A 17194-nucleotide genomic window follows, 5' to 3' on the forward strand; every position below is an offset into this window, starting at 1 on the left:
TATTAGTTGGCAATGGCTGATTCTCTAACTTCCCTCTGCCACATACAGTTGTTTCACAGATATGGACAATGGAGCTATTGCAATATATTTTCACAGAACAAGAAACTGCCACATGAAAGGGTCTGTGAACAGTACCACGAGAAGTTGTGGGATATGGATGTTTGGAAGGGGTTCTGTTGTAGTATTGCTGCACCCATTTGTGGCATATTAAGGGTAAAAGCATGGTAGGAACTGCAGTCCAGCAGCCTCATGTCTTCTTAAACTAAAGGTACACATTAAAACCTCAGGGCTAACAACCCAGTTGATGCAAGAGGCTAATCCAGTAAGAATTCTGCTTGCTTGGTTTACTCTTAATCAGGGCCAGGGTTAAAGAAGAAGGGGTCAACAGACAATACATGAAGACTCAGCCCATAGCTGGCCAAATGCAGGTTGTGGGCAGAATTTTATAAATGAGTGATGTGTACATAATAGTGCAATAAAGAATTGTGGGCTATAGATTGGACAAGCGCGATGTATATACTGAAAATGTCTGACAATTGCTACTCAGTGTAATATATACTCTCCATGCATGGTACTTATGTTGCTGCTAGTTGCCCAGAACAAACACAGTGTCTGCCCTAACCTAGAACTGACCAAGTTGCTGACCCCACCTGCATTGCTGTGTCATCTTGACTGCTAAGTTCAACTGCCAGTTGCTGCTGTGTATTACTGGACTAGGCCAAATATTGCTCGTGCTTCTGCTTAACCCCTTTGTGTATGTATGTATGTATGTATGTATGTATAACTTTATTTATAAAGCGCCACAAGGGTACGCAGCAGTACAGTCTTACAGAATACAAAATTACACACAGGGAGGACAAGTGATATAATAAATAAATACAATAAATACATATATATATATATATATACATATAAGTGCCATGTGGTATGAGACACAGTAGGAAGGAGGTCCCTGCCCCGTAGAGCTTACAATCTAAGTCGTGTGGAATGGAATCTTTTCTGCTGTTGCACTGCTTCTCCTGTGATAATGCATGTTAAATAGAAAGTTGTACTCACACCTTAACATTTTAAATTATTAGGCGAGGTGCACTAAGGGCGTGACCACATCATTCATGCAGGCAGAACTACACATCCTCTGCACTCAGCAGCATTTCTGGGGCTGTTGCACTTACTCCCAGTATTTAGGATAAAGAGGCTTCTCCCAACTACTGAGCATTTCCACTAGTCTAAATTACATGAACTATACTTTGATTTAAAAAGGTGGGCTGTACCTTAAATGTTTCACACCACAGCTTGCATCTTTTCCAGTGATTTCCCATGTTTTGTTCAGTAGCCAAGGAGTTTAGTAAATGTTGTCCAAGAAATAAATGAATTGGTAAAATATTAATGTTTGGGGGTAAAAAAAAAGTACAAAATTTGCATATGTGTTTGGGCTAGCTTTATTGAAATTCAGAGAGGGAATTATTATTTCTTTCTTTGTTCTCAGGTTGCACAAAATAATTCTGAAATAGTGTTTCTATTTATTTAGCCTTCAGAGAACACCGAGTCCATGTTTATGCTTCCAGTCAAGGCTATTGTATTGCATATACAGAGCTTGAAAGAATCTGAAACACTAAGGGAATGCTACACATGAGTCAGTTCTGGTCATGGTCCCATTTCCAGGATACAACACAGTGACTGGCTGCCTATTTTATCCGTCTCATTTTCTTTCTAGTACCTTTCCTTATCTGTTTAACAAACATCTGTGCATCTGTGTAACACGGTTTCATTGCTCAGCCTATCATTAATATCTCAATATCAGCACAGACAATATGGTTAGGGTCATTTTACAATAGATACAAACTATACATTTATTAAAAATAAAGTTCTCTGCTTTTCAGTGGCAATCATGTAATGAGTCAGGGTTTCAAATGTACGACTACTTGAATGCAATACACCTTTAATATGGTTTCACTTTACTCTTTGGGGGGTACTGGATCTGACTTTAGCTTGAAACTTTTGTCAACCGCTAATTATTTAAACATAGAGAAATTTTGAGCCTTTAATACTGGGCACTTAAACATAAACTAGTGCTTCTGTGTTCTTCCAAGTACTATGTCAGGTATGAAGCAATCAATTGTAATGGAAAGGCTGGGCTAATACTTTGCCTTAGATTATTATGCCATTTTGGGCTGGCAGTTATATATTTTTAGTTATATAGTTATTATTATTATAATTACATTTATATATAAATCACTAACATATTTCACAGCGCTGTACAGGTGCAACTGTGCTTTATTCAAAATGGGAAGCAGCAAGGACTGAGTAGCACGGAGTGCACCTATGCAAAAGTTCAGAAGTGCTTGAAAGGGTAAACACAACTGTAGTATCAAAAGTAAATGAACCCATATGACACTAAGATGCTAACTTGCACCAGTGCAGTAACCCATAGCAACCAATCAACAATTAGATCTAATCTGTCTGCTAAATTTAGAAATGAAAGCAAAGATCTGATCTGGTTTTTGTGGCAAGCTGCGTTGGTGCATTTTAGCTCCTATGATCTGCGGAAGCCACAGAGTGCAGATTCCATGTGCAGCTAAGTATTAGCATATGTGTCTATATTTAGCTTCCATATACAGTTCTTATGTATAGGATTCACTATAATAGATTATGTCGCTTTATGTGGATTCATGTTGTTGACTAAACAGGAAAGTGATTGTTCCTGGTGCTCTGAGCCCTGCATCTACTGTGCCACATGTTCTGTTGTAACAATAACAGGAAGAGATTGGGAGATACCAACTGGAGTTACAATTCTGTTTTGAAGTTGACACAATGAATCTTTTGTTCATGGCTATTTAATAATATAGTATTCATTATTGGTGTGCAAAGTATAAAACAGTCATTATGTTACACTGAATTGTTACATCAATAAAGCAGTTAGAATGTATTTTATTTGGTCCTCTTCAGCTGTATTATTTTCACATTGTAAATAAAGTTATACATACGTGCTATGTAATACTGTATGTTCTAGTATAGATCTGCTATGTACGAAGAAAAGAAAAAAGGAATCAGGGCTGAACTCCTTGTTCAGCCCCAGATCCAAGTCACTATTGAAATAATAAAGCAGTCTTGGCACTTTTTAAGTGCCGTTAACAAAAAAAAAAAATCTAGAGCCCCCCACTGGCTGGTTGCTAATGGCTACTGGGACAGAGGAGCTTTTTCCCATGTTACTATAAAATCAGCATTAGTCTTTTACAGAAATATAACACTGTAGCAAAAGTGTAGTGTTTTTTCTCCGATTCTGAATTTTATTATGTAAGGGAAGTGGCATAAAGCAGAATCTCTTTCTCCTTGCAGTGAATGGGGAACTGCCTATGGTTAAAGCCTTGAGGGGTGAGGGGCAGTGAAGCCCTTTAGCATGAGTATTCTGCCACTCACTACCATTCATTAACCTTGAACCAGATTTAATAAATCATTGACATAGCCTGAGAGCAAGCACTGAATCACTTAACTCCTTTGTCACTACATACCTCTGTCTTAGCCCAAAGTGAAAGCATTTGCCTGGTTTCTGCTGCCCTGCAATAACTGCAAGGGAAGAAAAGAAAATCTGAGCTTTGTGCACACTAGAAGCTGCTTTTACAAGCTTGCATTGTTATCATCTCACATTGCCTTGCCTTGAATTAAGGTCAGCCCTCAGCCCCCGCCCTCTCCTGGGTTTTTTTAGAAGCTGCTTCAAGCAACAGTGCTTGTCAGGGACTATTACACATTTAGTGGGCAGGAAGTGGCTGTTCCAATGGGAGGCAGGGGAATTTGAATTCCTTGCCATTTCACTACTCTGAAAGGAGGAATCTGCACTCACAGATGGCTACTGCTTGCTCCTGAGATTTCTTTTTTTTAACTTCTTCATAGAGGATTAAATGGGAAAAGAAACCAGCAAATAAAAAAACAGTCACCCAAGTAATAGTAATGTCCTGCTTTTTATATCATTGATCTATAAAGTGGAAGGCAAATTGGATTATTACAAAGGAACTGCTACTTATTGCCTGACAGTGTGTTTCTGGAAATGCTGACTGACTGCAGCTTTACTCTTACCTAGATCTTTCAATGGCGGCAGCTGGAAAACCTTTACTTCAGGGAGAAGAAGTTTTCGGTAGAGGTTCATGACCCTCGCAGGTAAGGTGGAACTGTGCTAGCTTATTATTCTCTAGGCAAATGAGATGCTCCCATAGTATGTAATCCATACTAGAGAAAGGGAATGTGATTTTCTTCCATCAGACTGAAGCTCAGTGCAAGCCAACTTAATTGAAATGTGTTTTAAGTACAAAAAGTGTGACTTCAGTGTATAAATGAGCAGCGAGGCATTGTATGTTTCTTGCAATAAGACAGCATTGAAATAGGGGTTACTGCAGAATCTCCTGGAAGCATTTCCACTGGCTGGGTTAGCTAAAGCAACACTGTGATGTGCCTGATACTTGCACACTACACATTGCCTGAATTAATACTGCATAATATGCATAACAACCCCCTTATAATGCCAGAAATAGTTAATAAGTATTTTGCCTTCATCTGGATTTTAGAGCTGCTATGAATTACAGTGCAACAACTGCTGCAGCTTCACAGTTTGCACTCTGTGATTAATGCAACCATGCTATTAACCATTACTTATTTTACTTATTTTAACTAGGCAATAAAACATGCTAATTAGTTGCACAGACCCAGGCAATGTATTTAGACATTCTATGGGCAAATAATAGTTGTGATATGTACTCTCGTGTCCTTCTGGATGTGCTAAGTACAGAGGAATGAAAGCAGTCCTGTAGAGAGAGATACACGTGCATTTGTACCAGCTCTCCCTTTGTTTTAAACTCCTGGTGGAACTCAGTTGCTGCTTGTTTGCTTGTGCAAATGTTTTTGTGAGTGGGTATTGCTCCCAAGGTCTGATTGTATTACAGCACAGTCACTGTGTTTCTAATGCACTGCTTCACTACAAAAAGAATAAATAGCAAGACACAGTTGTGCTGAATAGAACAGAGCAGTCCAGCCAGGCATTGCTTACTGCAGGGGAGAGATCGGGTTTCCTCTCCGCCTCTGCTAATTTATTTTGTTATAAACCGGTATAATGAAGACATTTAATGTAATATATTCAGTCTGCTTACAGCCAGTTGGTATCACCAGTACAGGGCTAAAATATGCTGCTTTAAAAAAAAAAAAGCACTGCTAGTTTGTAAATCAGGGTCCTGCAACCCCTATGGCCCTCCAGATGTTGTTGAACTATATCTTGCAATAATCTGAACTGTGGAAGTTATAGTAAAACAGTATTTGGAGTGCCTAAAGCTGCCCATACCTGTTGAAACACTGACAGGCATAGAGCAAGCTAAACTGTGTCTCTCTCAGTCAGACTGACTGATTGTAGTCTATTGGAAATAAAATACACAGACAATTTATTTCAAATGAAACTGCCTGTAAGTTAGAGCCTGATTAATGACAAATACTGAAAGACACTCCCTTCCAGAGAGCTTGAATTACATGAGAAAAGGGTGGTCTTAGGAAGATCCCTTGGTGCCCAAGCAGTTAAATGTTTTCTCTGTAAATATTACCTGATCTGCCAGCTCTTTTATCCTGAGCTCAGTGTCTTGCCAAATGGTACAATGACATGGGGTTTGCTTTATCAACCAGTATGGTCACATTAACATATACATTACATCTACACTCATATTAAAGTCTACACTTCTTAAAGGCCAGGGTGATCAGACAGTCAGGTTAATGAGTTTTCTCCCAACCCTTTCTTTCTCTTGCAGTAAGGATGTTCTTAACATATCAATAAGACACAGTGGGGGCTGTATGTTAAAGCATGTAAGGCAGTATCTGTTTGTTTTGTAGTTGTATTTTGTTATGCAGCCACAGTGCTATAAAAGTCACAGACCCTAATGACTGACTGAACTGTAGTGAATTGTGAACTTCGCGCAAGTTAATTGCTACAGCCACCCTCATGTTAGTGTTCTACTGTATCATATACCTGTCCTCCAGCTTGTGTGTCCTATAGATCAATGTGCATGCTTAAGGAGGCCATGCACGGGCAAATTTAAGCTGGTGATGCAAACCCTTCAGGCTGTGTTGGCAGCTTATCTTGATGTATGGGGCCCGCTAACGGGCCTGACCAACTGATATCTGGGCAAAAATGTGTCAGATATTAATGGGGCAGGTTTGGAAATCAGATGAGTGGTATATTGACATGTCTCTGTAGACCCCAATGGATGATCTGATTGTTGACCCTAGGGAAAACAGTCAGATCAGCCTGATCTGTCCCCAAGTGTGGGTTGCCAAACTGGCCCTTTATGGGCACTTTTATACAAAGGTGGGGCAAAAACTCACCAATGTATTTTCATGTTCTTCCATAAATTCCTTCAAAAGAATGGTAAACAAAATGATCTCATTTGACTTTATCAGAGATTACTGCACCAGTATAGTAGTGATTTGCAAAACCTGAAAAAAAAAAAGTTACCTTATTCAGTTGTCCAGAACTTTGAAGTCCCATGATTCACTTGACTGAATATGAATTTAATTGTGTTGGGTACAAATGATTTGATGATAAGGGTGTCCTGCTAAAGTGCTAGGATCTGGTTAAATTCTAAGATTACCCAAACATTATATCTAATATCACACCTGACGTTTTCTCCGCCAGTGCTAACTGAACATGGAGCAGCCGATTGCCCTTGTCTCTGTAGATGAAGAAAATATCATGTGTGACATAAACCTTATTGTTTCATACTGTTTCTTATCTGATTTCTATGCTGGTTAGTGCTTAAGCCGCCACTTCACCAATAGATAGATATTACTATGCAGACTTCTAGTCCCTGCATACAGCTTCAGGTATTCCACAGATACTTCTCTAAGCACAATGCAATTTACTTGGCTCCTAATTTGTATTTGTGATTCAGAAATTCTAAATTATAGAGACAGTGAGTCCTCAAGGGATATACTACTTCATTTTCAGATGCTAATTAAAATGGAACTATGGCTTTCGAACCAAAATTTGTTAAAGAGCCCCACACAACACCGAAACCCCTTATATACCTATCACTGTAATCTGTTCATTCAAAAAGTATGAATAAATACCATTTTTATATGCTGAAATACAGTTATTCTTTTTCTATATCATTTAAAATCCTGGCAGGAAAGGAGGAACTAAAACATTGATGTTACAAACTTGTTACTTCTCCACAGCTTACAGACAGCATGAAGTAACTACATAACCCACAATGCATTGCACTGTGCTGTTCCTTTCCTTATTGACCTAACATACGCAGGGAATTGTAGGATTTGGAGTCTCAAAAGTAGTCAGCAAGATCAGCACAAGAAGGGACACTCTTTGGTAACTGTTCCAAACCATGTTATTACATGAAAAAATAACAAAAAGACTGCATATTTTTCAATTGATGTTTGTCGCCGGTTATAGCACAGATCAATCTCGGGTGCCTCTAACCTCTCCGTGGGTTCTTACCCTTAAGTTAAATATTAAAGTTTAATGACATGTATTATGTTAGTGGTAAATCCCATTCGCATCTGTGCATTTGTGCTAGTTAACACAGTAGATATAAACCAGTGAAAGTGAGTTGTCCCCCCCCCCTTTGAGGCACTTATGGTTTATAACCTATTGTTATGGCACTTAGTAGGTTAAACCCACGCATTTTTTCTATTGAAAATATTTGTTTTTCTTGTGGCTTATCTTAATGGTACTTACCCTGCTTTTGTAGGCTGCCAGCCAAGCTAAGTGCCAGAAATACCAATGCTGGTATTTGCTTTAGAGTATAGGATGTGGATCTTGTGGTTCTCCACCTGTTTTGAACTGTAGCGCTTAAACTTTGGCTGAGGCTGCTGGGTATTGTAATGCACACAAGCAGAAAAGCAGCAGATTTTGCAGATAAATGTGGTAACTTCAAATTATGTACTGTAATTATTCAGAAGCTGATGCTTTATATATCATTCTCTCCCAATATAACTAAAGACAGAAGATAATGGGGCTGATTAGTATTGTTTTTATACTACTCTCCAATGCTTTTGAATTTAGTTGTGCAGGAAGTATTTTACGTGGCTTGCAAACTACCTCACTAATGGAAAACTAAATGATAATTCCCAGAGTTACCATTCCAGACTGCTCATAACCATTTGACTTAGACAGCAGCGTAATGTATACTAATCCCTTTCTGTAGAACTCACTTCAGTGGGTTAATTGTAGCCTGCAATTCATTTGATTATCTAGCAATTCTGGACATGCAGGAAGTAAGCTATTTTGTTCAGCACAGTTGTAAACTGATTTATAGTTCCTCCTCACATGTCTGTCTTGTGTGTCCAGAGGAAATCACAGGTTTTTTTTTCTTCTTCTGTTCTGTATGTGTGTTAACAGGGCCTCTGTTACCAGAAGGACATTTGGACATGGTGGAATTGCAGTGCACACATGGTACGCATGCGCAGCCCTTATAAAGTCCATCTGGGCTATGGCCATTAGCCAACATCAATTCTATCTTGATAGGAAGCAAAGCAAGGTAAGAATTCATGGCACAATTTTTATAAATGAAATGAAAAATTTTATGATGATATATTAAGTATGATATGCATCTAAAAAGTCATTGCCTGATTATGATATACGTATTAGAATTTTCTATTCATAAGCTATACTTGACAAACCAATTGGGTTAATCTCCACTAGTCCTAGGTTCAGTCTTTGGTCTCATCATGTTTGGCAGCAGTTACAGCTAGAGTAGGTCTCACATGTATTTGTAAATATTTGAACATTCTTATTAAAAATAAAAATATCAATCTGTGTGAGAATTGCCAACCGGCAGACAAACTTTTCAGATATGGCACAGCAGAGATAATCAGGTTATACTTAGGGACATGTATGTGCTTTGTATCAGTTTCTTTCCCACCTTGATGGCTTATCTTACCCAGGTTTTCGTTTATATATTTTTAATATGCTGTTTGGGTTTTGCTAGAGATACAGTGCTTTTGTATTTGTGACACTGAATTTTTCTAAATAATTCGTAGGTATGCATCATTTGCTTTCTATGTTCATTCTTGCATAAGGGTGGGATCTATGAATTCATTCTTGTTTCTAAGAGGGATTCCTTAGTGCTTTCTTCTCTCAGGATGGTCCAAGTTCAAAACTTTAGAGTTAGTGTTACAGGTTGTTCCATCTTATCCCATTTCATTATCCCATACAGGCCAAATATTTGGAAACTTGAGATGGAGTCATATACTTAATACAATTTTGGCCCCAAAAGCCTGTATTTCTCTTTAAGTCATTGGCAAGTCTACCTGATAATAATTCTTTGTACTTCGCAATAACTTTACCCTTCAGTTCTTATGACTTTGAAATATTTGACCCCCAGACAGAGTCAACTTGAACTGCTGAAGTTATTCCAAAACCACCACTTTAACTTAACGTTTGTACCAAAGATAATTTAGCTTTACTGTTACAGGAAGTACATGTAATATAAAGCTATCGGCCCTTTTGCAATTTGTGCGAGTATTGGTGGCTTGATAAGAAACCCAATAAAACATTAGGTATAATTTTGCCTTTAAGGTTAGCAAACGACACACTGAGTTACTTGAGTATAGTAGCAAATACTTCTGTCATGTTCTATAGCAACGCTCACTCTCGTGAGCAATAAGTAGAACATTTCCCATAAACAACAAAGAAAAGCACTGGGTAGTACTTCCTCTATCAGTTCATCAATATCTTCCCTGGGGAAAGCTGGGTAATGGAACAGCCCTGTGCACTTTTACATTAAGTCAACGACCCTGTATATGATTGCCTTAAGTGACCACACTGTAACAACAGCCCTCGAATTCTAGTGTCTGCTCCATCTGACCTTGTATGAATGATCTACTCTCCAGTACACATACATACATATATACATACATTCACACAAACATATACATTAAAAAAAATGATAAAAAAAGTTTTGTGAGGACTAAATAAAAAATCAACACATTGGAGAATGACATTTCCAAGAGTCCATACTTAAATAACCAAATAGGTGTATCTCAAATATATATGATTTCCCTTTATGCATTGTGTCTTGTGTTGGGAAAGTGATATATTAAAATTAAAACAAAGTTTTCTAATAAGGAACTGGTAGACTGTATTAGAAACAAATACTTCATCTAGGATTTCCTTTCCCACAGTGGGTACAGAGGATTAAAGGGATATGCTTTCTGTAGAAGTAATTCACAGTATGAGATTACAGATGGAATGTATGTAAATGAAGGTCACGCCTTTCAGTTGAGGACATAAAGCCCTGAAGGCTGCAGTGGGGAGTGAATCTATCATGTTTCTTTGAGTGCTAGAAGGCAGTTTTGTTGCCATGTGTTCTTAAAAACCCATTTTGGTGATCAGTCAAACAGCCTTTTGATGGAATGCAGTATGGGTGTGTAAACAGGAGTATAGCACCACTAATGTGCTCACTCATTTCCTGGACTACTTCTTCTCTTCTCTTCCTCATTTACCATCAGCTGTTATGATTATAGGGTTTTCCTACTCTTGGATCTTTAACTGTATCTATTTCTAGTACACTACTCTTTTAAACTTCTATGTACTCTTTGAAATCAAAGCAGTAATGTCATATATCAAGGACATTCTAGATGTTATGTTAAAAACAATATAAAAGGACTGAGCAGTGATTTCCATCAAACAAAACACAGCAACTCCCACTTCCCCCAGTTCTCTTATGAGGGGATTATTTGGAAAGGGAAGTTGCAGAATGTGACAGATTATGCAATAAAGGACATGAGTACAAATCAATATAAACCTATAGATGGAAACTTTACCCCATTTCTGTAAGGGCAGTGCCTTGTATTGGAAGCAAACGGCAGTGTTTTCCATGGTCAGAGGGTCACCATTGGAAACTGTGGTACCTGAAGCCTAGTAGAAGGTGGATACTTGAAATACCCTGTAACATATGAAACTCTCATTTATGTGGCCTTTAATGCACCACACATCAGTAAGATGTCATAAAACTGTACCTGTACGATGGCAGCTCTGCAACATTTTTGGGTTACAGTTGATAGCTAAGGTTTGTTTTTCAGCAAATACTGTTTAATGTATGCAGCCCTTAGGGGCAGATTTTTCAAAGTGTGAAATTAGAGCTCACCACAGTAAAAGTCTGCCACTCTCTGTTTATGTCTATTTTTAAAGACGTATTTATTAATGGGTGGGAGTTAGATTTCACCATTTAATGAATACACCTTTAAAAATCCCATCAAAATGAATAGAGAGCAGTGGAAATCTACACTTTGATAAATCCACCCCATGGTGTTTTTAATGCCACTGCCACATAGTGTAAAAATATGCGGCTTATCTCTAAGGATCATTCCCTTAGGGCCTTTGTGTCACAGGCGGTGGACTCCAATTTTTCTGCACTATTTATTTAGAACCCAAAACTTGCTAACATTAGGGGCAGCTGGACTGGGATAGTGGTACCAGACAGAAGTGGCCTACTTTTAAAAGTGTGTGCATACCTCCCAACTGCCCCTCATTTCCCTATGATCTCCTGCACCGAATGCTAAAAAAGATACAATGTTTCTCAAACTTAATTTAAAAAGTAGCTTTTGGCAGAGATCCCAGAAAAGTTAACAAGCTACACCTGCATTTAGATACAATTGTAACTAATAAGCTAAACAGGTCTCTTGGGGGAACTGAGACTCACAGCTTAAAGGGTAATTTCACCTTTTTTTTTTTTAGCAAAACTGTAATGACACATAAAACAAGTCCCCCAAAACCTTTAAATAACCTGCCAAATTTAGTAAAATGGCAGTGTTATGTAGGGGGTGCGATCACAAAAATGGGCTTGGTCAAAAAATTGCCACTTTACACGTGACTTCTTTTTGTCCCTGTTTGCATTATTCAGATGTTGGGAGGTATGTGTGCGGTATATGAAACCCACTAATCTTGCACAATATTCAGAACAGATAAGCATACACAGGTGTTCAAGAGGCATTATACCCCCGTTTTCAGCACAAAATCAATGAATAGGGCTTATGCTGCACATAATTTTTGCTATTCATTTAATTAATAAATAGATGAGTTTTGTTATATCTTGCAGTGAACAATCAGTACTTTCACTTTCTAACTTCCTGTTGGAAGTCCCCAGACATGCCTTCTTTATAAGGGCAATGGCACACAGAGCATTTTGTTACCCATGTGAAATCCACTCTTGCACAGGGACCAAACTACCAGTATTTTGCAGGCTACGGTAATCACTTTGTTCAAAGCAGATTGCATAATTACACAGTGGTTCATCCTGTACACACAGCTGTGTGTACATGCCCCTAGCCTAGTGCAGGGCAAATTATTTTACTTTCATGCCATCATTCAATATAATAAGTACAGCTACTAAACTGAGTTAAGCCAGAATTGTATAGCAAAATAGAATTTAGTAAAGCTTGTATGCAAGTAAACTCTATTATCAAAGAGAAGTGACATGTCGCATGTGACTGCAATAAAAGAAATACAGTAACTGACTTATTAGTTTGTTGCAGGGATGCATTTCGCAGGGGGCAAACCCATCGCCTGGTAAGATCAGCTTTGATTCCTGTATGTAAAGCTGATGTCAGAATGATGTAACATAGCAATGAAAACTGGGAAAGGATCATTATTGCCAAAATTGGCATCAGAACTTTAATAAAATGTCTCGGCTTTCCTGTCATGTTCAGTCTATTAAGTCCTGTAACTAAAATCACTAATGCAAGTCTATTTAAAGGAGACTGGATTAGATTTTATTCTTTAAATTAATTTGTGTGTATTTTGTACATGGTCCAAAAGCAAACTGTATTTTACTAATTTCTTTCCTTTTCTTTTTAAAAAGAATCTGTTGCTGAATAGACCTCTCACCTCTTAAATTTAGACATGTCATGTGTTGCTTTTAGCAACTTGGTGTAAGATCATTTATGCTGTTATATAGCACTGAAGATTTCAGTTTGGTCAATATTGATGTCCTTGTTCTAAACAGTATTGTGTCTACCAAACTGTAATCAGTTCTTCTTTGTAATATGATTACAGAGCAGATTCCACATTGCTATTCTTGTGTTACTTTGTGCGGAAAAATACAAATAAATACACGTTCCTACTAAAGCAAAGTAATCAAGCAGAACATTAGTGCGCTATGCAGCATTGTCAGTGAAAAAACTGTTGTTTGCTCTGTGTCAGGATTTACACTTGGCAACCGCAAAACTCTCCCCATAATAAGTTTATTTGTGCAGATTTAGCCAAGAGGCATTTTTTTTATTTTGCTGCATAACTGTACATTACAGTTCTTTTGGAGGCTTTCAAGATACCTGGGGGGAAGGGCATACATCTGGTTAAATGTCTATTATTCCTGTAGACAGACATTAATATATATATATATAATATTATAATGCACAAGAGATTAAGAGTGATTTATGAATGAAGTCATACACATATTTTACCACATTATAAGTAGAAGAATAAGAAGTTATAATAAATAGGTCAAACCATATCTTTAAAACTGTGCAAACTTTCTGTTCATCTAGTTGCCTTTTATTTCCTACAGTCAAAAATACATGCTGCAAGGAGCCTGAGTGAGATTGCTATTGACCTGACAGAGACAGGAACCCTAAAGACTTCAAAACTTGCCAATATGGGCAGCAAAGGAAAAATAATCAGCGGAAGCAGTGGGAGTCTGTTATCCTCTGGTAAGTGTTCTAGCAAAGCTTGTATGCCACAGGTGTGATGTATTTCAGTAGACACTGGTATAAATAAAAAACAATCCACACACCTGTCTTCCAAGGGAATTCACCTAATAAAATATGCAGAGATGTACAGGACAAAAAAAAATGCTCCTCCCAGTCCTGCCCTGGGTTTGATTACAACTAGGCCACTATATGTTCTAGAAGTTTATCCCACTGTCTGTGTGTCTTTGTCCCTTAGCCAATAACACACAGACTGAAATTGACCACAGTGTGTGTGTGTTTTATAATTAATTTATAATCCTTTGTGGATTGAACTAATGTGAATAATGAACAGAATTCTCAGTAAAGCCCTAAATGTTGTCAGCATTTTATAAATTAAGGATGATAATGTTTCACACAGTGAGAAAAGTGTCATGAATGTCTAAAGAAGCTAGTGAGCTGGCAAACATTCATAATAAAGATCAAGCATAGGTTTTCATCTGACTAGTTATGCCAAAGCAGTATATTGATATTTAAGTCTTTACTGTTCTTTGAGGGTGCCATCACAATCAACATACATTTATCAAAATGCACAGATGCACAAATACTTGTACCTGAACAAGTCAGACTACATTTTCCTGTGGCTTCTTCTGTTCTGAAACAAAACAATTTGACTTAAAAGTGGTAAATATGTGTCAGTTGAGGAGTTTCCTGGAGTAGATACATGAAAATGTCATATCATGATTACTTCTTAGATTACTGGAGGCTAAAATGTTAACTTCAGAGTATAGTATCCTTGTGCTTTATACTGGTGTGTTTAAGCAGAGCTAATAGGATGACAAACGTGCTTCCCACAGGTACCATATTGTAGCTTGTATTCTAAATGTGACTATTCAGGTGTAGTTCAGAATAGACCGTTCATATGGAAAGCATGAACACTAATAGTATAGGGAATGTACTGATTGACATTTGCATAAAAAAACTGTAGACAAGCTTAACTTTTGCTGAAAAAGCATGGGGGAAGGATGCCATTGAAAACTCTCTAATGAAAAAAAATTCATAAATCATAAAAATATAGCTCTTGAATGAATGGCAGTTGTCTGTTATCTTCATAAACAGGTTTTCCCATGCAGAATAGCCATTTCCAATTAGTATATGGCCAAATTTGGCCTTGTGGTCATTTTTAGTCCTCGCAAAGGTCGTCTTAGTTGAATGACCTGCTGGAAAAGTTGTTTAAGCATTCTGTGGTTAGTAAAGTGTTAATTTTAAACCAAGATCCTCTTGGTTGTACAGTAGAAGACTGCCATGATTTGCTAGACCATTCTTAACAGCCTGTTTTTCAAAGATCTTGGCCATAGGAGGGCCAACCTGGGGATTCAAACCTGCATTTGAATGGAGTTATATTTTTGGAGGAGAACCCCCATTTCTGAATACTAAAGGTGGTTAAGAAATGCTCTGAAAAGCTCAGAATCAACTTTGCTGACCTTCTCATGAACTGTATTATTTCCTGGTGAGATTGCCTGCAATTTTAACCTCATTTATGGTAACAACAACTGTATCCATAATAAAGCCATGTTTTTCTTTTTTTTTGCTATCAAGAAGGAAACAACATTTATGGCCAGTTATGCTGATACAGACTAAGTCATTTATTCTGCATTACGCTCTGTCAGTGGGTTCTGTGATGCTTAATGAAACATTGCCATTACCTTAGACAAAACGTAACCTATTCAAGCAGAACAGGAGCACCATTAAGCTTTTTCTAATAAAATACCTTGAAAAAGATAGAGAATCTGCAATAAAATAGCATGTGCACCATTAGATATGTAAGTGGTATCCAAAATATTATTTGTTTATAGATTATATATCTAAAAAGTGCAATACAAATAATGGCTTTTTAGTAGACAGTGGGCGATAACAACCATGAAATACTGTCACAATCCATGGATATTTATGTATTCGTAAATGTTAAAATGGCTTACCAGTCCAATCAGTTCTTTTGTACTGTTGCATGAGAAATACTGACATGAGGGGTTGTCTGCGGATTTACATTAAAAGTTATGGGCTCCCAAAAATGCAGTGCTTAAAATAACCCTATGTGCCATTACCTTAAAAAGAGCACAGGGGTAAAGGGCACAGGGCAGAATGGAAGTACAAGCCAAATTACTGTATGTTGCTCTTATGTCTGAAGCATGTTGAAAATATGTAACACTAAAAATGACCTAAATCTGAGAATAACATCACCTTAACACTTATTTAAACTCCCTATTTTTTTTCCTTGAAATAGCCATATAATGGCCATTAGTTAATTTTGCCCAAGGGTATTTACACAAACACATTCCATGTTGAAAAAAGGTGCTTGTTTACAGCAGCAACTATGAACCATAGATCTTGATGGCAAACACAATCCCTTTGCTCATGACCATGTCAGGTAGCAGTTTTGTTTGCTCTGCTTAAACTAACCACTGCCCTTCTGTTTACTTGTATTAAGCCCTCTTACATGTAGAGGACAGTTGACACTGCTGTAAGCATTTGGCATGTACATTTATATTTCTGATATTGTCATATAAACATTAAAATTCCCTATTCCACTGCCTTTCTAAGAATTTGCACCTAACGAAAACATTTCCCATGAATTCTGAAAGTGATGAAATAGGCAAATTTGCTTAAACTCTGGGCTTAGAATTCTTCTCATTTTTGGCTATAAAAATCAAATAATGTTGTAGTAAATAGCGCAAAAACATAAAGCCATGTGCAAGTAAACATGAAAAGATATATATTGGGGAAATGTTACACTTTACACCAAAAAAATTACAGGAAAAATGATTTCACACCAACATTTTCTTGTGTATATAGATGGTGTTGTTAATTCTATGCTCCCCACCCCCCTAAAGAAAAAACACTACAGGCATACTTTAAAAAAATAAATCTTTATTTTCCTGAAGGGCTGAACAAATATCAAATTGTGATTAACTCTGGGGGAACTATTAGGAGAGGTGACCCATTTCACTGCCATGGCTTTGAGCTATAGATTACTTGCAGTGTGCACCTTTCATCAGAGCCTTTGGTGCAGTCCAGTCATCCAGTACATTGCCTGGAGCTGCGTGTCATTCAACATGACAAGGGGCAATTAAAGGATTCATTATAGCTAAAACTTTTATAAATGTAGCTGTGTCATTAGCTAGGCTGTGTGGTATTGCTGGCTACATTATGATCTGATTATGTTCTTTTACACAGTGTTTATCCCAAATTACTGCCAAATAGATAATGCTTAGGGGTCTAGTCTTTTTGATTCCACATTATGTCCTTGCAATTTTTTCATCTTTAACAGTGCCACCTCTCTTCATATATAACCTGTGATTTCTTACACTAGGGCTGTATTATGGAATGCTGTATTAAACAATCTTGTATGGTCAAATGAACAAGTCCCCTTCAACCCAGGAGAGCATATTTTATGGACTGCTAGTTAGACAATAGGGAAATATTTTTATGAATGTACACTAAAGTAAAAAGTCCTTTCACTTTTTAT

General features: G+C 37.4%; 1 protein-coding gene across 7 annotated transcripts in view; it reads left to right on the forward strand.

Moving 5' to 3' along the window:
* The window catches only part of frmd4a (FERM domain containing 4A), a 235920-nt gene that overhangs the window by 197701 nt on the left and 21025 nt on the right, over positions 1-17194 (forward strand). For all 7 annotated transcript variants that reach the window (XM_018092333.2, XM_012960027.3, XM_002935243.5 and 4 more), the window contains exons 12-14: positions 4076-4152; positions 8384-8522; positions 13551-13692. In XM_018092333.2, the coding sequence (XP_017947822.1) occupies positions 4076-4152; positions 8384-8522; positions 13551-13692 (358 nt within the window). The remainder of the gene's footprint in view (positions 1-4075; positions 4153-8383; positions 8523-13550; positions 13693-17194) is intronic.

This window comes from Xenopus tropicalis, chromosome 3 (genome assembly GCF_000004195.4).
Source record: "Xenopus tropicalis strain Nigerian chromosome 3, UCB_Xtro_10.0, whole genome shotgun sequence".
Classification (NCBI taxonomy): Eukaryota; Metazoa; Chordata; class Amphibia; order Anura; family Pipidae; genus Xenopus; species Xenopus tropicalis.